Source organism: Puntigrus tetrazona, chromosome 21 (assembly GCF_018831695.1).
Source record: "Puntigrus tetrazona isolate hp1 chromosome 21, ASM1883169v1, whole genome shotgun sequence".
Lineage (NCBI taxonomy): Eukaryota > Metazoa > Chordata > Actinopteri > Cypriniformes > Cyprinidae > Puntigrus > Puntigrus tetrazona.
The window spans coordinates 8,704,191-8,727,434 of NC_056719.1; the positions used below are offsets into that span (position 1 = coordinate 8,704,191).

The 23,244-nt window shown below is 37.5% G+C and overlaps 2 protein-coding genes and 1 non-coding gene across 8 annotated transcripts in view; 1 reads left to right on the forward strand and 2 right to left on the reverse strand.

The window, feature by feature from the left end:
• The window catches only part of ankhd1 (ankyrin repeat and KH domain containing 1), a 34,814-nt gene extending 17,736 nt beyond the window's left edge, over positions 1–17,078 (reverse strand). For 2 of the 6 annotated variants that reach the window (XM_043221818.1, XM_043221814.1), the window contains exons 1-4: positions 16,630–17,078; positions 5,343–5,496; positions 1,067–1,223; positions 627–774 (exon numbers count right to left, since the gene is read on the reverse strand). In XM_043221818.1, the coding sequence (XP_043077753.1) occupies positions 627–774; positions 1,067–1,223; positions 5,343–5,496; positions 16,630–16,905 (735 nt within the window). In that variant the 5' untranslated portion in view covers positions 16,906–17,078. Of the gene's footprint in view, positions 1–626; positions 790–1,066; positions 1,224–5,342; positions 5,497–16,629 lie in introns of all 6 variants that reach the window. The other 4 variants (XM_043221816.1, XM_043221813.1, XM_043221817.1 and 1 more) reach the window with 3 other exon arrangements.
• A 2,339-nt stretch (positions 17,079–19,417) lies between these two features.
• zgc:110540 (deoxynucleoside kinase) lies at positions 19,418–22,223 on the reverse strand. The gene is made up of 7 exons (XM_043221820.1): positions 22,012–22,223; positions 21,287–21,402; positions 21,017–21,210; positions 20,785–20,932; positions 20,572–20,687; positions 20,383–20,482; positions 19,418–20,293 (listed from the first exon to the last, which is right to left on the reverse strand). The coding sequence occupies exons 1-7, from the start codon at positions 22,103–22,105 to the stop codon at positions 20,267–20,269; spliced, it is 795 nt and encodes a 264-aa protein (XP_043077755.1). The 5' UTR covers positions 22,106–22,223; the 3' UTR covers positions 19,418–20,266.
• A 931-nt stretch (positions 22,224–23,154) lies between these two features.
• Positions 23,155–23,236, forward strand: trnas-gcu. Its single transcript has one exon. It is a non-coding gene; the product is annotated as a tRNA-Ser (tRNA).
• The last annotated feature ends 8 nt before the right edge of the window (positions 23,237–23,244 follow it).

Consider the following 23,244-nt stretch of genomic DNA (forward strand, 5'->3'; position numbering starts at 1 on the left):
TTTGAAGCAGTTTTACAGAACAATGTTAGTAAAAATGTTTAGGTTTGCAATATTTTACCTTATAGTCAGGTTTAGCAGATTAGAGTTGGGAGATATTATAGCATATTTTGTAATGGTGCAGTATGACGTATGCAGATCAAGTTGGATAACTACGTGTGACCCTGGACCATACTTTTTTTTTTTAAATATTTACAAAAGGAAAATTACATTAAAAAAATCATCATGGACCAAGATATGTAAAAGCAAAAAAAGTTTTTACCCATATAAATGTATTGTTGGCTATTGCTACAAATATACCTGTTGTACTTATGACAGGTTTTATCTCCCAGGGTCACATATAGATAGTTGCGTGGTAACAATTTACAAACAACAAATAAATCACACAGCTAAAAACTACTATTTAAGTCCCTCTTTGAATGAAAAAAGGCAGATAGAATTAATTTCCAAATTTTTTTCCTAATACAGTTCAGTGCTGCTTCAGGTGCAGAAATTACACACAACCTTCACATCTCAATTATTTATTTAATTTGAATTATTTAATTTACTTTTATTTATTATTTATGCATGTGAGGAGGAGTTGTTTCAGTCACCAGGATTGGTAGTGTGTTCGAGTCTGTACGCAGTACCTGTGCGAGCTCATAGTATCCAGCCGAGCAGGCCAGACACAGCAGGCTCTCGCCCTCCTCTGTGTGTTCGTTGACGCTGCGTCCCTCGTCTAGCAGCTTCCGCACTGCGTTCACGTCGCCGTCCGAGCAGGCCTCAGCCAGGCTACGGCTAAAAATAACCAGACTACTACAATTACTGCGACTGTGCAGGCGAAGCTAAGCTAACTACTCTAACTGAAGGCTCGTGCAGGAGCGAGAAGACTTACACAGCTGCTTGTGTCTAATTACAGAGGTTTCAAAATATCAAGTGTCCTTTAAACATGCGGTGAACGTTAAAACACATATTTAACAGTGCTTAGCTTTTAGCCTGAACAATGAAGTAATTCTTGCTGGTTGAACATGAATGTTGCATCATGATGTGCGGACACAGAAATGATGTTTGCGTGAGAAAAGATGCCTACTTGTCGGCCTGGCTGGCGTTGAGCGTGTTTTCGGCCCTCATGCGGGTGAGGGCGGCGGCCGCCTCGTCCAGCGCGCAACTCACCGACGACGTCAAGCGGCGTAACACCTCTGGATCTGCAAAGGCTTTGCCATCGGCAGTGGAGAGTTTACCAATGCCTGTAGCATCCGGCCCCACACCAGCACCACACGCCATCCAGCAAGAACAAACGCATCCATGGTTAGTACAGGCCCAACACACTCACACTCACAGGAAATACAATGGCTAGTTAGCTATGTCACACCATGCAGTTTTAGTAATGTTTTCACTTCAAATTTTAAAGCTCCTGCAGAGTTCAAGAATGGCGTAACACACTGTAAATGCTCAAACAAATCAGACTTATGTGATCAATGATAAAAAAAAGGTGGTTATCAAGTAATTAAATCAAATTACTAATTAAAATTACTAAAATCAAATTGCTACTAGAGGTTGACCGATATTGCATTTTAGGGTCCAAAATGCAAAATGAAATGTGCATAAAACATGATTTCTAACTATGATTACACAAATAACTGGAAATTTTAAGTTCTCACAATTAGATGTAAGCCTACTTAACCCACCTACATGTGCCTGTGAGAGCAGGAAATATTGTATAAAATTGTCTGTGTGTGAGTAAGTGTGAGGTCTTGTATCAATAGAGAGAGTGTGTGTGTGTGTACTGTGAGAAAACAGGAGACGACCAGCAAGTTTCTATAAACTAGGGCAGGGTAATGGCAAATACCTCATGGTACAATACAATACACTACCAATTAAAATCTTTTGGGGTCAGTAAGATTTTTTAAAGAAATAATTTTAAATTAGTAAATAACTGAACTGATATGAGAAGACATTTTTACTAGGGATAGGCATTTTATAAAAATATGGCATTCGATTATGGGCTCATAAATAACGAATACATTTATTAAAATGAGGCTAAAAAAAACACTTTTTTAAATGATCTAATTTTTGTCACTATTTTTAAACAAGCTTGTGATTAGCGGTCATGGCCAGCAAATCAACAGCAAAATTTTAAATGTTTTTATTATTCGAATAATAATTACAAACTGAATATTCCAATGTTTGACTATTCATGTCCGTCCTAAAGTCAATTTGGTCAAATTAACCGGACTTTTGTGGAATATTTTAGCAAAGCAGCACAACTGCTTTTTTACATTGAGTAATATTTCTTATGCATGAAAGAATGATTTCTGAAAGAAACTGATGCTGTACGTTCAACTTTACCATCATAGGAATAAATTGCATTATTTAAAGCTGCAGTCCATAAATCTTGGCGCTCTTAGGTTAATAAACAGAACTGTGAACATCTTATAGAACATAGAAGCCAGAGCTATTAGTGGATAAATCTGAAAACGCCACCCTTACTCTTTCGTGTGGACTGCGAATCTATGTAATTTTCTGAAATAATGTCATCAACCCACATCTCGCCCCTAGTCAGACACTGCTACGTCACATAAAAGCAACAACAATTTTATTAACTAGAGAAAGCTCTGGCTCTGTGTAGACACAGCCTAAGTGTGTTTGAACAAGAGAGAATCTGCACATTTATGCGAACGTTTTACATTCACCAGTATTTGTTTTAGCATGCCGTCACAACTTCATTAACCCCCTAAAAATATAGAAATATACATAGATCTAGACAAGGCTAACAGTTTTTATTCCCATTACTACATAGTGTGTTTGTCATGTAGAAGAAATATTTTAAAAAGAAGCAATAAATCAAATTTTTGTTACAGTTTCAAAAGCTATTTTCAGTATAAACCGGTCGACCTCTGATCTCCCTCAAACAAGGGTTGTTTATGTCTTAAAAAACGCTTGCGTGCTATGCACCATTCCCAAACCTCACATTTAAAATGCAGGCTGTGTTTTCAATTCCACCTTGGATGTTCACAAAATCTGCAGTATCTGAGCATAGACAGTCTCTAAATCTTAAAGCAAATTACCTTAGGCAAAATGTAAAGTGGCAATATTCAGATTCCAAGCGATAAATAAAGATCTGCTCCTATCCTCAACCAGGAAGAGCAGTATTTGCTTTCCTATGAAAGCGTAGGATGACGCAAAACAGACAATGCGTGTGGTAGCTGGTAAACCACGTGGCACGGAGGTGTTCAGTCACAAGTGCAGGTGGAATGAAAACACGTCAAAGCGTGTGTAAACAGTAGGTAACTCAAGAACAAGTGAAAGAAAGACAATACGACAGCACACAGACGCAAACGATCAAACAAAGACATATGTCCGCAAGCTCTGCACAGATGGAGAAAGCGACAGAGATGCTCATAGACACAAATGAAGATACACATACAGACAGTACACAAGTGTACTAAAGGCCAGTGCTGAGTCATGAGTGAGGCTGCTGCTGCTGTATGGAAATTCATTGTTGCCGCTAATCTCCCCTTTGGTTCCTCTGCGAGATAACTATCCGCTCATGGGGCAGGGCAGGCCGGTGTAGAGAATCAGGCCTAACATGCTGGGCCTCACCCAAACCAACTCATCCCGAACAAGCACACACAATGGCATAATGCGCAGACTAGGTCAACAGAACATGGCAAAACTTGGTGCCAAGTACAGCCACCAGTTTATAAAACAGTAAATGCATCAAATGCTCTGCAGACAAATCCAAGTGACACTGACCCTAAGCCCTCCCAAGACCCTTTACGCGGTGCCGTAGATCATTAACGTGTCAGCACTCGCATGCAATGGAGGTTCACTCTGGGCCACGAGGACTAGAAATGCTACAGGATGTAAAGCATGTAAAAATAAACTGGTATTAAGGATTCACATGGCTATATTAAGCGCTAACTCTCTCCGTATACAGATATTTCTGCGTGTGAACTCAAACTGCCTGTGCTGCTCAATCAGTAGTAGATCTATATATACTGTAATCGTGAACTCTTTAGCCGAGAGACCCAGATAAAGCTCTTTGTTACCGTTCATAATAAATGTCACACATAAGAGGAACAGATTAACACTTTGCTATGTAACCTTTTTTTTGTTAGGGCAACAACAAACATTTAAAAAATGTATTATTTCCTTAATGAACTGGATGTTAATCTCACCCAATGCTCTATTTTAAACAATGTGCAAAATTAAACCATTAGAATGCTTTATACATGGTCTTACTGTTATTCATGAATATTTTGCCTCTTTTTCAACAAAAATGATCATCGTCACAAACATGTCTCATCAGTTTTCATTAAAATTAACATGACTGACAAATCTGCTATTATAGGGATAAAATGCTATATGCTACATTTTCCTCATAAATTTGGAAGTTGCCTATGCATGTACTTATTAAATACTATACTGAGATGTGAAAAAGAAATTCCATTACTTTTACAAAAATTCCATAGCTTTTCTAGGTTTTTCATGGGCGTACGAACACCATAAAAACAAGTCTTTCAATAACTAAAAATGACTGGTCCTCTCCCTCCTCTAACCACACGCTGGGTCCGTAACTCTGCTTTGTTATGGGACCGTGCAACTTACAAATTAAGACTGTGCTACCTTATTAAAAGTATTGCTCTTAACAGACCTGTGTACTTTGTGTGAGGCACGCCGCTTCCAGGTCACGACATTCTGTACTAGTTAAGAGTTTATTCATAACAAAATCTTCCTTGGGTCCGCAGCAACACACCTGCCACGCATGATGTCGACTGGATGTACGTTTCTTGACATAAAAATGCAAACAGACACAGACTTTTCTCTGCCTTTATTAGAGAAAAGAATACGTTCAGCCCCCTCCCTCCGAAGCGTTGAATATTCTGTGTTGATTACTAACGAAGCTCAAAAACAAAATATTCGGACTAGCCCTAAATTCTCAAAGAAATAAATGCAGTGTTGAGCAATTCTTTTAAAAACTAAATTCTGACCAACCACGAACATCTGAACGGTAGCGTATAAAAGGTTACAATATAAAGTAATAAAATTAAATCAAATGCAAGTGTTCTCTGTGCAGTTAATGAGATTTGCCACCAGTTATTTTTATTGATTATAATTAATTAGTTGTTTCACCCCTAAGTGTTTATAAATATTTACAATTCTGCAGGGGTTTTGCGGCAAAAAAAAAAAGCAATTTGTAGGATTTTGAGCTTTCGTCTAAAACACAGAAACTGAAAGAGCGACTCATGCTCAGCACTGTGGAGATGTTGAACAAACAAACAGAAGTTGTGAGCACATGCATGCAGAGACAGGATAAATCATTAGGCTTAATGCGATCACATCGGGCCGGCCGGATGATGTACCTGCTGCTTCTAGTAATGCCTCGAGCCGGGCCTGTGTTTCTGGATCTACTGTTCTGAGGTCGGCTCCGTCTGCTGCGCTGGATAGGAGGAGCTCTGAAGCGGTCTTTAGTACGGGGTTATCCAGATCCTCCTGGTCTAGTATAAATGATTCAACCTGCATGGAAAAATACAATGTCAGCAACTGTGCTCATACTATTATTTACCAAACAAGAAAAAAAAGAAAAAGTAGTGGTCTTGCACGGTTTCGTATAGATTAAAATGAACTGAAATTATATTTCAATTGACTTGAAAAGAGAACAAGTATCTTGCACATACTAGACAATACTTGTGTCAGGTTAGAATCTGCAGACTATGACCTGACCTATGAAATTAATACGGTTTGCTCCAGTGAGCACAGCGACGCCACAGTGTGACAACACCATACATCAGGAAGTGCTGAAATGACACAAGAGCCTCACAATGATCCTGCAATGACCAGTGTATGCAAAGTACAGTTATACGCTCACTGACACAAAGCAATTGTTTCTAACAAAAAATAAAATGAAATACAAAATAAAATATATAAAACTTGCGTTTGTATTTTTCAACATTTTCAGTTGAATGAACCACATCACATGCATTTATATCTGATTAATTTGCATAATCAGAGAAAAGTATACATGCTGAGAAAAGACAATATGGACTATAGGCCAGAAATGTTTCTCTAAGGTAGGTGAATATATATCTCTCTGAATATCTCGCTCTCTCATACATATACATATAGATCTGTATCTAGATCGATCTAGATAGAGAGAGAAATATAAGTGACAAAGTTTTGTTCAGTGTCTGTGCTATTTCTCTCCACAAGTTATGACTAATTTACAAGTGTAAAGAGGCATTTTATTAGAGTTATGAGGATCTTATGAGCCACGTTTTCATTAAAGAAAAAAAATTTCATAACGATGGCAAGGACTTTGATGTACGGTCAATGCACTCAGGGATGGTGCGCTATATGCTATATGGCATATTTTCAGCTCATTTTTTCTACCGTTTCTCTTTTTTCGGAAGAAAAGCAATGGCCACCAGAAGTGCCATTTTCGTCTGGTATTTTTTGACATCTGAAATGTATTTTGCGTGTATATATGTATATGTATTTGTGAGTATGTGTGTAAAAACAAAAAGCCAACAAAAAAAAAACACATTTAACAATAAGGGGGACATATAAGTGATTTATATCAACCAATAATTTTTTTATATAGCGCTTTTAACAACACAGGTTGCATCAAAGCACTGATAAAATAATCTAAAGGTAATGATACATATTGAATATATATTTCCTGCAAATAAGGTTGCTATGATATCTAGTTTGTAGAGACCAGTGAAATTTCACAATTCTTAATACCACAGAGTGGGCGAGGCTTAGTAACAAACAAAATGACACACACACACACACACACACTACATATTTACACGCATACACACAACAGCAATACAACCCTCTCAAATAACTCAATATTGGGAACTGCATTGGTACACACTGGGAATATGCAGTGCATTCAGCATGTTAATAAAATGTTAAAATCCCAACACATCCTGTACTAGATTAATAGTACTAATAACCAATCAAAAAACATTTGTTTTCATGAACGATCACGGCAGAGTACTCCATCACGGTTGCACATCACACAATTACAAATCGATGCAAGTCAAACAATAAAACAGAAAAATAACTTTTGTAGCGTTAACATAGATTTAATAGATTTATACAGTGAAGACAATGAAAAGAGAAAAAAGTGATTATGATCAGTCAACATCTTCCTCAAGTAAAATTACTCTTACCTGTTGGTTAACACAGAGTATGTTTTTATTCGTCCTTATATTTATTATTTACATTTTTTAATCATGTTTAATTAGAATAATGAATGTGTTTTGTAATGCTTGACTTTTATGAAGAGATTTAAACTATATTCACTATACTGTGTCGAAAAATTTCTATGTAAGGTATCAACAAATTATGTAAGCTTTGTGCCACTGCTGCTCAAAACCAACAGTATTAGTGATTACAGAACGCTAAAAAAATTATTGTGGTATTGGTTAGTCCTCCAATATGTGTAAGCTCTTTAGGAACAGTAGTTGGCCATTTCTAGAGAAATAATTATTCTAAAGTGCAATGTTTTTTTGTTCCAGATATCTAAATTAGTCAAAAAGTACATAAACAATGCCAGCAAGTATTCAACCTGTTATGAATGATATAGGATGACATTGTTAAACACTGTTTTCATGGCATACGGTTGACATTTATTTGAAGTACGAAAATTGGGTTTTTGTCTTTTTTTTATCCGATTAAAAAAAATAAAATAAAAACTAAACTAATCGATTATGAAAATAATTGTTAACTGCAGCCCCACAGTCAATTATATAGCTTGTGGTTATATATGTTGTAGGCCATTACTATATGCTTGTAATTTGTGCAATGGTTCTTTTAATCACAGATTTTAGTATTCTGCGGGGTATAAAAACCCTTAAGTTTAAAAAGTAAACAAATAAAAAGTAAAGTAGGTAACAAATGAAGCTGAACTCTGCTCCTGTCGCCATTTAATCCACACGGACAGACCCTCATGCAGAGAACACACGATCAGGATACCACAAGATGCGGGTTTTCTCATTTAAATGTAATTCGACAATCATTATAATACTTTTTTTGTAAACATTTTAATTCCTTTAACTGCTCTCTCTAATTATTAGATATACTACTTTCCGAAATATCTGCCGACGTATCAGTCGACCACTAGTTAAAATGTCTAGTGCACAAACCAGTAAAACAGTAACAACAGCAGCCCCGGTGTGTCCCTTTGAACATGAACAGGTAATTAATACCAATGAGGGCACTAGTCACAAAGTTCACATCAGCCATTAGGCCCACCCCCCTCTCAAACGCAGCTGGGAGAAAGAGCTGTGTGCTATTTAGGCCCTGAGCCTGTAAGGAATTACTGTAAGTATTAAGATGAGCTGATCAGCGGGTTTCCCCCTCCTTCTCTTCCTTTTGCCCTTGACCTCCGCACACCTCCCTTAACACCCACTAGGCAGGGCGACCCACACTGAGGGTTACTGGGAGGAACTGGGCTGCTTGTTACCATAGGCAGGAGCTTGGTGATGGCTAAGCCTGGCAGTACTAGACCAGCACGGTGACCTCTAAAGCCACGAGACCCATTTTCTGAAACTACATTTATACTTTTTTTTTTAAAAAGGAAAAAAGGAAAGCTTAAAATTCCATTACCAAGATTTGCCCACCAAGACGAGATTGTATTTATATTATTCTTACCGGTGGTACAGACGAGTGTCGAAGCATCTCCTAGCAATGAACCTTTTAATCTTATGCTGGTAATATGAGGGACATCAAAAGTTCAGCCAGGTCCAACTCAGCTAAATTGTACTCAGATCCCATGACAGTCAGAGACCGAGATAAACACAAAATACACAGATGCTCAAATGTTTTCGGTCAGTAGGATTCTTTGAACTAAGTTCAAACATTTCAAAGCTTACTAAGGGCCAGGTTTACTAACAGATCAGAACAGTGCAAACCCTCTTTTGGTGTTAAAAAAAAAAAAAAAAAAATGACTGATGATTTACCATCTAGAAGATTCTCTTAATGAATCATGCAGGGTTTATTATATCTGTTTTTGGCAACCCTGCACCAGTTTGCTCTTTGTCGATTGTGTTAGTCATTACTGGAAATAACTACACAATTATGGCAAAAAGCTGCATTTAATTGACAAAAAAAAGAAAGAAAAACAGCAAGATATTTTTTACAATTTACATTTAAGTTACATTTTATGATAAATTTCAGTAGCTTTTATTTCGTCCTTCAGTGTCACATGATCTTTCAGAAGTCAGTCAAAAATGCTGTCTTTGTGATTAAATTTTAAACAACATTGCTCAATTTTTTGGAAGCTGTGATTCTTTTAATTTGCAAGTTAAATCAGTTCTAAAAACATTAGGCAATAATAGTCTGTCACTTTTGAACAATCTTACTGCATCTAAGAAAAAAAAAATCTTATCCCCAAACATTTACATTACATAAATCTAAAAACAATACAAATTGACAATACTTTGCTTTTTGCTGAATATTGCGTATTTTTAACCCAACTTCATTAGTCCACAGAGACCTGTGCAGAGCTCATATCATGAACTTTGGCCATTGCTCATATAAAGGGTAGATAAAGTTCACTGTGCTAATATTAATAATTCAAATACTGATATGAGACTCACAATAAATACTCCGTGTTATACAATTTTAATTGTACTGATGTGAAGCTTTCACACATCAATCAAAATAAAAGGTAAACGTCGCTCAATCATTTCAGACTAATATACAACGCAGTAACCTTGTATGAGTTTTTAATTGTTCCTGTGGTAAGCCACAGAACCCTTCAAAGCCAGCGTGACATCTGAGGGTGCTCGAACAATGCCCGATGTGCCCAAAAGGATTACTTTGATTTTGAAATGCAAATATAAAAAGAGAAAAGCGTTCTTAAATAATCCGGTTGTAAGCACTTGCTGTACATAAACGGAGCAGGAGACATATGATGTACATGACGCTTTCAATCAAATTCTGTCGAGTTAAAATCTGTTTTCTATTGCCAGTGCAAACTAATGATGAAGTTCTAGACTACCAACACACACCCACACAGCAGGAGGATGTGCTCTGAGCTCTTGGACACTGACTTGTAAGGAATTTTATTTAATTTTGCTTGTTCATTAACAGTTTTATTAACGTTTCTTTTAGTTGTTTTGAGAAAGTGACAACCTGGCGAACGTAAACAACTAAGGCGGTGCATTCGTGAAGCTGTCAAATTATGAGCTTATTTCAAATGTTATAAAAATAGATTGTATGCAATTCTTGGAAAAATACTTTGTTAGCAAGGATGCATTATATTGATTAAAAGTGTTTCTATGGCATAATACAAAAATAGTCATTTAAATGCTGTTGTTTTGAACTTTGTATTCAATAACCAATATTAAAAGAAAATGCATATAATATAGCTTCCTAAAAAAAACAAAACAAAAAAAAAAACATTAAAACAGCAGCTATTTTCAATATTGATTTCCAAGATGTGTTCATTAAGAACCAAATCAGCATATTCAAATGATTCCTGAAGGATCATGTAACACTAAAGACTGGAGTAACGATGCTGAAAATTTTACTTTGCATAACAGGAATAAAAAAAAAAAAACAAAAAAAAAAAAAACATTACTAATCAAATCTAATCAGATTTTCAAAAACAAAACCTTAAATTGCAAGAAACAAAAGCTGAAAATCTTCAAAACATGCAGTAATCATCATGACAAAAAGCTCTGTTGCCTATTCTGCATACTTTCGTACCACATTCCACCCACATCGGTAGAAGGAAGCACGCACTTTTGAAGGATTTGTTAAAAAGAATGTACTAAACAGAAAAGAAAAACCTTTCGATCTCAAACCTTATAAAATATCCATACAACTTATGAGACCATAGTTCTTGCCAAAACCTAGGAGGTCGCCACTAGAAACGCACCAAAACACAATATTCTGGTTGTACTTATTACGTGAAGAGATTACGCTTCCTGCATGCTGAAGTTTCAAGCCCGAGAAACTGGGAGGGGTCAAACAAATTCAGAAGAGATAAATACGAAGGGCTGCCAAAAGGAGCTGACCCAAAAAGCAGGGTGAGTAAGACAGCCAGGCCGGGGTGTGGTCAAGCAGAGCCCATCTGCAGTGAGTGTAATTAAAAGCATACAGGAGCGTTTGAATGTGCAGGGCTTTCTGGCGTGGCTGGAATTGTTGTGCACTGGTCTCAGACTCTGTGAAGCATCTGTCTCGGGCTGTGAGTGAGAGAGCGAGAGAGAGAAAGAGAGAGGCGAGACGAGAGGCTACGTCCAAACAAGTGACTCTCATTACCTCATCTCTGCGCTGGGAGACAGGCTGCGAGTGCTACACTTCCAGCAAGAGGCAAGAAGTGACGAAGGAGGGACAATTTCTTTATTACATACAACGGCATGTCTGGTGGCTGCAGACAGGTTTGGGGCTGGTAACCCTAAACTTTTGTGAAAACAATAGGATGACTTGGTGAAATCTACAACGCTGGCTCAAATTCCTACGTCCTTAAGAAACCGAGTGCTCTCGCGGAACATTTCCTGATGGGGAAAACACAAAAACACTAACGTTCTGTACATTGCAAGTGAAACTTTAGCCATGCGCACAGAGGCTCATGAAAACAATAACACGCAGTGTGTAAAGTCCAAAATTACACAGCTCGTGTATTGCACTACATGTGAACAGGGTCAGTGGGTTCACACAAACAAAAAGCATAGTACGTTTATTTACTGTTTTAAAAGTCATGTAGAGGTGAAAAGCTACAGTATAATAGACATGCTGTTCGGATGAACAAAACATGGAATAAATGGTCTGTACAATGCATTGGTCTATAAAGTTCGCCCCCCAATAAACTCAGTTTGATCCATGTTATTCCAAACTAGATTATTCAGGAAATGTTTGGCATAATTTAAACCAAAAATTAATAATGACAAGCCTAAACAAAGGATTGTTAGACTGTTGTACAAGTCTTCGGGCCTTATGATGTAAAAAATATAATTACTAATAATCTCTGTTGCAACAGATCTTTATATAAATACAGCACGCCAAAAGGTTGAACATCAAAAGATGCCAGAGATTACAAGTTCTTCTCATAACTGATCATGCCAATGAGTCTCATGCTGTGAAAAATATAGGCATCTAGACAAATATAAATAAATGCCTATAAATCCAGAGTCGATATTTCGGAGCTGATGGAGGCAATATTACAAAATTTCAGTGTGTTCCTCAAACAGTTACCTGCGACGACTGAAAATATAGTGCATGAGTCACATGGTTACTGTTACGGTGTTTTAAGCTTTGTTTTTCATATCATTGAAGCATGATGGCCCCTTGTCACCTTTCACTTTTAGTGCATGGAAAAGAACTGCACGAATATCTTGTCTAACATCTTTTGAGATCTACAGAAGACAAAGTCATGAAGGTTTAGACAAATATGAGGGTGATGCATCGCTTTAAAATGTATTGTACTGTAACGTGCAATGATGCAGGGCTGAAACAACTCGTTGAAAAAGAATCATTATTGAACACTATTTAAAGCTGCTTCTCAAACCACAGCATGGTCATTACATCTACAGACTCAAATCTTAAAACTCACATGACCAAAAACAACCACTTCAGCTTCATTTGCCTACACAGAAGGAAAAACTTCAATACACTCGTAACTTAAAGAGCAAAATCTATGCAGCCACAAAATAAGACACAAATCTACTTGAAGGATCATATACAAAAGGTCTGGTTATAGTCAAATATTTTTTAAACAGCCACAGAGAACTTATATCGCACTACACAGGAGCGACTACAGGAGTTGACACATAACTAATATTATACTGAGTTTCAACGTGTTGTCAATGCTCTGGACATATTAATATGATTTAGATTATTCTAGCAGCAGAAATCAAGTCGACGACAGCCAGTCAGTACATGCTGCTAATGAGTCTGCATGTTCTGTGTGAACGAGTGGCACCTACTACACAAACTTAAATACATGTAACGCTAAGACTTTTCAGCATCTGCGGTCCATATATTTGAGGAAATAAACATCTCCGGAGTCACTTTACAAGCTTTTCACCATTTAATTTGAGAAAAACTATCAAATACACAATGAAACTTAAAAGATCTTCACAACAGCTCGCCAAATTAAAAGTCTGGTTTAACTTGAATCATTTACAGCAGAAATATATTACATTATAGTAAACATACTTCTAAAAGTAATCATAACATTACTTTTAGTATTAAAAGTAAAAGGAATATCATACAACTAATGTTTTAATACGGTTCTACTGTGCTGCATCTTATTTAACAAAAAAAAAAGGTACTAGTTTGTTTTAAATTGTTACATTTGTCATTTTTTACGTTTTAAAAGACAGATTAAATTGTTATCATTTATTGATTTCACTGGATACGTTTGATGAAATTTGCTAAAGTAATAAAACCAGAAAAACAATGGAAAACAATTTAGGGTAACTATTAAAAGGGAGCCCTGTATTTCTCTGTGAACTAACAAGTTTTGTTCATAACTACTCAGATGGTCTGATAAACAAGGAACGAATTTCTTTCCCTATTAACAGTAAATTAATAAATATTGATACTGCTTGATATGGAAAAGGTATTATGATAATATTTTTGGCCACATCAGCCAACCCCTATTGGCAGCATCGTTGCTATGATTATATCTACAGTTTTCCCCTAAGACAGGGAGTTAACATGTAGCAACTGTGTAGTTGACTCCCTCTCCAGACAGCAATATGCAATTAATTAGCAAACACATGCTGTGTCATAGGCCACGGTCATGTGAATTTGTGTGTTGGTCATTAAATATGTGATGGGAATATACTATATACACAACAAACGATTGCAAGAAATGCTCTTATCAGTTAACGTAACAAAAACTGTATAACAGAGTTCTTAAAACATCAGGATGAAAAGATCCTAATGAGGAATTCAGTAAACAAGGACAAACTTTAATGCTATGTTTTTTTCGGTGTTCATAAGAAAAAGCATTTTAACATGAGGGCAGAAAAGGGCAATTGTCTTCTACAAGCATGCTGCTCTTTTCATCTGACATTTGTCTGACTCTAATATTGATTTAACAGAGTCTCTGAATAAACCCAGAATATCACTTATGTGCCCGTACATGTAGAAATAAAGGCTTCCCAGAAGCGGACCTATCTTTTTTTTTTAAACTTCACACTCTTTTAAAATGTATATACCAAGTACAAATCGAATTTTCCATGACATTTTAACATTATAGCTTGCAACAGAATGAGGACAAGTCTGGATTTAAAGTAACACACAAATTAGCTACAAGACAGAACCTGGCTATGCAAATTTATGACTACAAAACAACTGCGGAATTCCATGCAGGGCTAAAAACAAGCAAGGAGAATGTCAAGAATTTAAACACAACTAAAAGTGCGTTCAATTGCTCTGCAATCTCCAGGATGTAATGATTTATTACACGATCCAGCGTTCAGGTCAGATTGAGCATTCCGATTCAGCCGTATTCTCGGTTGAATGACTGCACTTGTTTGTCATGCGCAATTTTAAAGATATTTAGTCTAATGTAAGTTCATAGGGCAGACTGACTCAGGACACATGGTGACCTAACGGGAACTGGAAGCAGAATGCCGGCATTCGTGGAAATGCGGGTCGTACCTGAGCCTGTCATCATCCGTTTACCTTCGCTGGCTTTAATACCCCTCCCCCTGAATTCCATACAAATACCAACAACACAAGGGGGGGGCACCCATTACAAGTTATAAAAGGCAACAGACACACCCCTGTACTCCAGACAGGGGGGTAAACCACATGCAGCTCTGAAATACAAAAGCGTGTATGTCTGCAAGGCCGTTGACCCCCCAAAACTCCATTTGACATTAGCCATTTACATTAATAAATGGCATCTGCAACCAACAAAACCGATTTCTAAACAATACTGCGTGATTGGTAGTGAAGCTACCATTTAGGGGTGAGTGATATACCAATATACAGAAATTTGGTAGAGATGACAGTTATGATACGCATTGCCATGAGAGCCTATCATTTACGCACATTTTTAAGACTTGTCAGTTTAAAGTCACAATTAAATGTAAGCGGTGACCGTTTTTGTGGCATACATCGGAGCGCAACGATTATCAAAAATGTAGGCTGGGACTTGGTTCTTTGGATCAGTTGTTAACTGGATTTAGAAATGTCGGCATTGCGTTTAAAAGTGGAAGCACATGAACAAAATCTTGCAGGGTCAGGATTAAAATCCATTTAGAAAATAAAATGAACCCAATTTGATATTTGCATGCTACAGGGCAATCTAAAACGTCTCAAATAAACACGCACCTATTTTGTGTCTGTTCTGTTGCTTAAAAACAGTTTCACTTTAATTACAAGATATTTGTTTGTTTTAAGTTTGAAAACATTTTATGTTAGGCAAAGTATTCGGTTTTTGCTGTGAGGTCAAAATTGTCATTCAGAATAATTTCGATTCCACCTAAAACAGTGATAAAAGCAACATCCTTACGAACAAAAATAACTGTATTGTGTTACTAACGTTAAATAAAATGACTCGTATCGTGATTGCTTTTGGTCATATCACCCACCCAACAAGCATGCATTAATTTTTCATCATGCAGCTCTTGTCTGGAAAACGCCTGTCATGTGTCAACAAAGGTGAATCCCGTCTTGACATTCACAGAATCGTGGATAAAAATGGAAGTACGCGCTGGATTCTACAAGCAGCTGCAGTTTTAGAAAAACTTTCTTAGTGGGATTGAGAATTAAATATCTACAGGACCCAACAGGTGCATCTTGATGTATGACGACAAACCCGCATGACAAGTCGCCCTGAAACCCAGCTCAACATTTCATTATCATAATAGCAAATTATAACCCCACTGACACCGAGGAGTAAAATACCTAAACTTAAATCTTGCCGTTTTAACATTTGCGTCCCCGCGATATTTCAGAAGCCGCAATGGAGATATATTTACTTAAGCCCGAGTGCTAATGCTGACACTCGGGGTAACGTGAACGTTATAACATCTTGCGTCTAAACTCACAAATGCCAAGATCCAAGCCAGACCATAAGTTTACCAACACGGTGCAAAGGCCTGGCGAGGTACCGTCACGCAGATAAGCTTTTGCTAAACAGCTAATATTTTCAGCTAATATTTAGTTACGTACCAAGATCCACTTAGCTTCCCGGCTAACGACATTTCTAGATCCTTCAAAATGACTGTCAGTTAAGACGCGACGTGTGGCGAGTTAGGCTTTAAAAAGCGTAGGCTGGGGTGGCAAGTGCCTGAAGGCGGTGAAATGATTTCGGGATGGCTAACTAGCAGACGACGGCGTTGCCCCCTGATGTTCTCTTTAGGCCCAAGTCGCAGCCTTCGTCTCTGAGCCTGTGCTAAGCTAAGCTAACTCGCCTGAATTTGAGCTATTTAGAAACGCAACTGGCAACGTGGGTCTCGAAAAACGCAGCTGAAATGGCTGCTAACGGCTCTCCGCGCAAGAGAGTCGTTGTATTAATGTTGCCGAGAATGGGACGTTATAAGTCGGCCTCTTTAGATGAGGTGATTAAATCCAGGGTTTTGGTGGGTTGGGAATGAAGCCTATTAAGGCTAGCTGGAGTTAGCATGTGTGCTAACACACACACTTTCCTGCTGGTTGACTCGCTCTCACCTCAGACACCTCATCCTCGTCGCTGCCGGATCCGGGGCCTGACGATAGCACCGCGGCCGCTGTGAGTTTGAAATCAAGTCTGTCTGTGGTGGGCCCGCCAGCCTCGCCGAACAAGCGGACTTTCTTGCCACCGACGCCGATCCCGAGGCCCCCGAGTCCGGCTCCTGGTGTAGCTCCAACCCCCATCCCTAACGCAGGGGAACGCGGAGTCACCGAGTCAATCTCGTCCTCGAAGCCGTCCGTCAGCATTGCCGTCCCGGCTACTGCATCCTGCATACTTTCCTAAATAATACGTCTGTTTGTGAAGGTAATGTTGTCTCTTCACTTTCTTTGGGGTTATACTGTTATAAAATAATTACGTTTTACTTCAGAAAAATCCTCAAACTCTCCTGAAGCGAGAAGAGAATCTCTTTCCCCCAAGCCATTAACTTTCTAACAACCTACCCTGCTTCGTTCCATTTGTGTATTGTCCCGCCCCTGTTCAAAATATGCGAAGGCTATTGGGCGCGCGAGTTAAGTACTGGAACCCGATTGGCCGCGACACACGCTACTCGAGCGAAAGCACGCGACGTCAAGGTTGGTTTACAAGAGGGCTTTAAGATTTAACGCCAGGAAACATCATTTAGTAAAGACGATTGGACGTGGGCACGCTTGTCACAAATTCCCGCCCTCTCGATACGCCTATTTTTGTCTTTTTCGAGAAAGTAGAGGTTAATTTGTTTACAGAATCATATTTAGGAAGTTTTATGAATTTTGGAGGTGTCATGTTTGCTGTAATGCAATGCAAGATGCATCAGAATAGTCTGTCGAATTATTTTATAAGTATAATATCTAATGTGTTGACAGTTTAAAAGTCTGTCATCTCTTCGTCCGATATTTGGCTCACTACTTATTTAACATGGTAGGAGAACTGAGTCAATAACAGTACGTTTAGAGGAGGGCGCGACCGACCTGGGTGAAGCAATACCCGGATTTCTCAGAAAGACTTATTTATGGGACTTGTAGTTTATTTCTATAAGTATCTAATATTGTGTAAACATTATACATTGTGGAGTAGAGATCAAAATATATTGTATTTAGCAATAATACTTATATATATATATATATATATATATATATATATATATATATATATATATATATATATATATATATATATATATATATATTTACTTATATATTTTCTGTGTGGAAACATTGCATTTTGCATGGGGCTAGATTTTTCATTTTCTTCAAGGAAAAAATATACTTTTTTGTGTTGGTATAGACGCTGAGTTACTTTGATCCATGGAAAAAATTATTTATGACATTATGCTGTTTTGATTGAGAGTACATTAAAATATTTTTATTTGCAGGTGAAACCTCTACTTCTCCTCTATTAATATCCAAATTCAATGTTCATAAATTGTTTAGATGATAATGAAAAGCTTTCATACTTGGCTTTATCATTCAATTACTCTGTACACAATACTTTTGCTACATTTTACTGTTGTAAAAAATAAAGTTTTAGTTTGTTTTTACACCTGAGGTTATTTAGGGGCTGTTCACAGAGTGCTCAAAGCATATTAAATGTAAGTTTACTGGAAGGACGAAACTGGGTTGGAAAAGGTGTTCAAGCAACAAGGGTGACTGCAAACATGAGAATACTGGCAAGCAAAACCGATTCAAAGACTTAGGAGAGCTTCAGAAGGAGTGGAATGAAGCTGGAGTCAGTCTGTCAAGAGTTTCCAACGCTCAGCAAAAGGTGAATCCTGTCTTGACATTCACAGCCTCGCCGAACAAGCGGACATTCTTGCCACCGACGCAGAGTTTCCACGCTTGGCAAAAGAGCTTTCAAGACACTTCTGAATACAGAAACAACACCAGAAGCATCTTAACTGGGCTAAGGAGAAAAATAACTGGACTGTTACTCAGTGGTCCAAGATCCTCTTTTCAGATAAAAGTAAATTTTGTTTTCCATTTGGAAATCGAGGTCTTGAGTCAGGAGGAAGACTGGAGAGGCACAGAACCTAAGCTGCTTGAAGTTTCTGGTTTCTGAAGCCTGTCGAGTGATTTCGGAGGACTTTATGGAGGTGCTGATGTCATTTTTTCAGCAGGACTTTAGCACCTGCTCACAGCAATAAAACCATTTCCAAGTGTTTTGCTGACCATGATACTACTGCGCTTGATTGGTCAGCTAACATGCCTGACCTGAACCCCATGTGAAATCTGCATGGTGTATTTTCAGAAGAAAGATGAGAAACATTGACTCCAACAATCCAGACGAGCTAAAGCTCAATAGTGCCTCAGCAGAGCCACATCTCTTCCATGCCACTCCTCACTGAGGCTGGAGTTTGTGCTAAAAGAGCCCGACCAAGTATTTAGGTCAGAAATTAGCATACGTCGAAGAACTTGAACTTTTCTGCTTTGCAAATACTTTTTTTTTATTATTGATTGTAGGAAAAATTCCAATATTTTGAGATACTGGATTTTGACTCTTATGAGCTGTAAGCTTTAATCATCAGAATTAAATCATAAAAAAATGTTTTACTTGTTTACATGTAATGAATCGAAAGTATATATATGAAAGTTTCAGTTTTTTGATATTCCAATTTCTTGGAGATGTATCTGTAGGTGAATTCTTAATCTCATTACAAAGAAAGTTCAAAATTTTTTAGACAATTCAGTGACTAAACTATGACTACATATACCTTAGATCAACATGTATATACCATGATTATGGTATTAAATATAATGTAAATGCATGCATTCATGTTCACGTACAGTCATGGAGACATATTACAGCTTGTTTGACATTTAAGCCATTTATAAACAGTCACGCATCTGCTCAACGTTTACGATATACACAGATAATTGTAAGGTTTAAAGGTTAAAATGGGAGAAATAATATTAACCTGATTAAATTATACAAAATTAACCAGAAAACCAGTCTTCAATGGGTTGCCCACATTGACCACGAACGCTGAATATTATGCCTAATTACGAGGATGAACCAGCACTTTCTCATCGCTGAGTGAGTCAGCGTTCTGACAGCCTCTATTACAGGAGCAAGAGTTTGGGCAACTAATCATAAAACAAAGTGGAGAGAATCGTCTAAATCTGCAGAAATGAATGGTCATAAAGCCCTCTTATTTTTCTCCCTCTGTTCAAGCACATATCCTTCCCACACGTTTACCTTTTCCAGTAGCTTGTAATTAGAGAAAAGATCCCTTGTTAAAATACCATTTTACAGGTTTCACTCGCAAAGCATAGCATACAGTTATAACCAACAGACAAAATATTTAATAGCAGAGAATAACAATTAGTAATTTTAGGTTTTCAGGATATCACTCATATCCATGTCTTTTTTTAGTAAACGCTGACATTTCTAGGTTTTCCATGGCGTTGGGAATCCTGTAAGATTTTACCTGTTGACTTTTCTCTTACGGAACAGTCTTCAGATCACATCACAAACTGCACGTAAAAAAAAAAACAATCTCTCCAAATGTTTTCCTAACAGAGCTTTTTTAAAAATGATGTTTTATTATACAACAAGATACATATGTACAAGCCAAATATGAAATCAGCTTAAAACAAGTTAAATAAAATCACAAATTCATTGATGTCCACACATAAATCCAGAGTGATAAATGGTAATCTAGATGGTCCTCAAAAACTCCTTCACCTGAAAGCAAAAATAAAAATGTAAAAATCAAGCCTAAACGTGACGGTTCTAAAACATTTCATGAGGCATTTTCACCATTACATACGTACCTTATCAAGGATACCTTCTTGCTTAATTCTGTCATTTTTAAAATCCTCGTTAACGTCCATGATCAATATCGGAAGGTCTTTAAGATACTCAAAATCCAACCTGTATATGACAAGATGCCCGTTTAGATATTCAAACATCGGAAACAGTTCAAATACAAGTTTCAGCTCATAAGCAAGTTGATCACTAACTTTGTGGTCTGATTGTACAGCCAACACTCGTGCTTATAATGCAGCTTCTCCAGGTAATCCAGAGGAATCCCTTGCTCCTCCTCTCGTCCTCTGAACTGAAGACGCTGCATGCACTTCTGCAGACCGTGCGTTTAATCAATACATCATACAATTCTCACATTTACATCACTTATATATTACTACAGGTCAAACATGCATGAAGCTGCGTGGTACCTCGGGATCAGCACGAAGATAGATCATGGCATCCAGCTCAATCTGAGACTCAAATTGAGTGAGGAGCCACGAATGCCAGTCTTGATAAATGGCCCACTCGGTCTCATTCAAATCACCAGACTCAAAGAGGTTAGAGGCAAACACGTATCTGGAAATTTAAAAAAAACACCAGTTTAACACCATACTTGAACTCTTTTCCAAATTGTTCAGACAATCTGTTTAATGTATGTACCGATCGCTGTAGACAGAACGCTCAAAGAACTGCACCGGTTGCTCTGCCTGCTGAAGTTTGGCAGAAGGCGGCTGAAGCTGTGAACGGACACGACTCAGGCAAGCGTAGGTCTGGAAAGTGTATGACCAGCGGCTGGGCTTGTCATATAACATCTGCAGCAGGTTGCCGCCACTCTTCTGGGATGTGCTGAGCTCCTAAAGGGATAGAAGGAGACTTAGTATGAAGATAATCCTTAATAAAATACGTTGTATACAGAGGGTCATGACGTACCTCATACTCGTTCTCTGAAGTCTGAACATTGCACCACTTCCCAATAGGCTCTGGTATGACCTCCCATTCCTCTGACGCCCGCTCCAACAAACGCACAAAAGTTGACTTCCCTGCCGCTGTTTTTTTTTTTTTTTTAATAAAAACAAAACATAAATACAACCATAGTTTTTTCTGCATCATCAAAGATAAGTCATATTCCTACTAGATGCTTATGTCTGCCATTAATTGCCAGAAACATGCTTAAACCAATTACTGTAAAAAAAAAAAAAAAAAAAAAAAAAAAAGTTTGACTTATTATTAAAACATTATGGTACTGAAAGTGTATTACTGTTGTTATTATTTTAAATCATAGTCTTCATGTCATAAAACATCATCATTTAGCTGTCAACTATTCCATAGCAACGTTTCTTTTGATAATACATTTTTAAAAGGACGTTTAAAATATTTTTTTGCGATTCTTTTTCCAACCGTACGGCAAGACTATCTTGCAACAATTCAGTCTAATAATAATAATCAATGACTGTGAATGCTCGTTCAACAAAACAGACCTAGTATTTGGCGCCAACAGTGCTACTGTATTTAATACCAAACAAATTCTCAGGCATATTATTTGATCACTCATGAAAATGAATGCGTTAACAACACATAGAAAATAAGTTATATTAAGTGCGTTTTGTTTTATGTAAATTATTTTGCTGATTAAACAAAAAATCAATCCTACTTACCAATGTTTCCCTCTATTGAGATCTTTAATGCCCTTTTTTCGAAACTGATGTCAGCGTCAAGGCTTGAACAATATCTCTTTGGAGGAGTAGCCATTACTGTATCAAATACTTAAATAAATAAACAAGCCACTGTATTATATATAATGATTAAAAGTCTCGGAGACCAGCCTAATGCTGCCGCGCGCGCCTAAATAGTTTGAACTAGTTGAAATTCGCGGCAAGTCTTCGCACGTTCAGCGGCGCGGGGCGGGGCTCTAGTAAACTCGTCGCGTGATTGGCCAAGCCCACAAAAGCCTCTGTTTTATTGGTTGACAGTGAGTAAAATGGGTCCGCCTCTTCTTCTGAGCCGTTTCCTGTTCTTTATCTTGTAAACGTGATGCAAGGCAACTTCTCCCAAGATTCACGTGGTAAGCGATAGTAGATGCGGACGTAAAGATTCAAACTGATGACAGACTCATGCTAAATGTACAAGGTAATTACCATTACTGTAACATTGTTTAGCTACACGTTACTAAAAATATAAAAGCACATTACAGATTTTACACTATTAACTATTTTTTAAGTTGCTAGAAGAAAATGAGGGTGCCCCAAAACTAAATATTTGCAACAACAGCTAACCAACTGAGCAGTCAGAAATTCACATTTGGGCACAACACTTTATAAAACTTGCAGTTGCAGTCACTATTAAATGGCTTTATATAGTATTATATAAATGTACCGCCTATTATATAAATCAATGTGGCTATAAGTCTGACTGACCAGCAGAGGGCAGCAGGTGTCTACAGTAACATGTCAAGCAAAAATGTTTTTTCAGCTAATTTATCATATATATATATATATATATATATATATATATATATATATATATATATATATATATATATATATATATATATATAAAATCAGTGGTTCAACGACGTAAATTAAGCGCTTACTATATATTGTTATTCCTTTAAAGCAATATTGCCATCTCTGTCTGGTAAACTGAGTTAATAGTACAGGTGTGTGATACCGATTCAGCAAAATGTTGCAAAATAAAGGTGGTTCGGCAACTAGCAAGTTAGCCTATACTTTGTATGGAGAAATAGTCGTTATACCGGTCCTCCTTTTTTATACATAAAAGCAAAAGTGTATTATTTATACGACGAGGTGGCCGAGTGGTTAAGGCGATGGACTGCTAATCCATTGTGCTCTGCACGCGTGGGTTCGAATCCCATCCTCGTCGGTAAACAC

Excerpts from the sequence above, each read along its gene's own strand:
- zgc:110540 (XM_043221820.1), bottom strand. The coding sequence starts at position 22,105 with ATGGCTACTCCTCCAAAGAGATATTGTTCAAGCCTTGACGCTGACATC. Across the intron at positions 21,403-22,011 it reads CTCAATAGAGGGAAACATTG|CGGCAGGGAAGTCAACTTTT; the intron begins GTAAGTAGGATT and ends AAAAAAAAACAG. Across the intron at positions 20,483-20,571 it reads CTGTACAATCAGACCACAAA|GTTGGATTTTGAGTATCTTA; the intron begins GTTAGTGATCAA and ends TGTCATATACAG.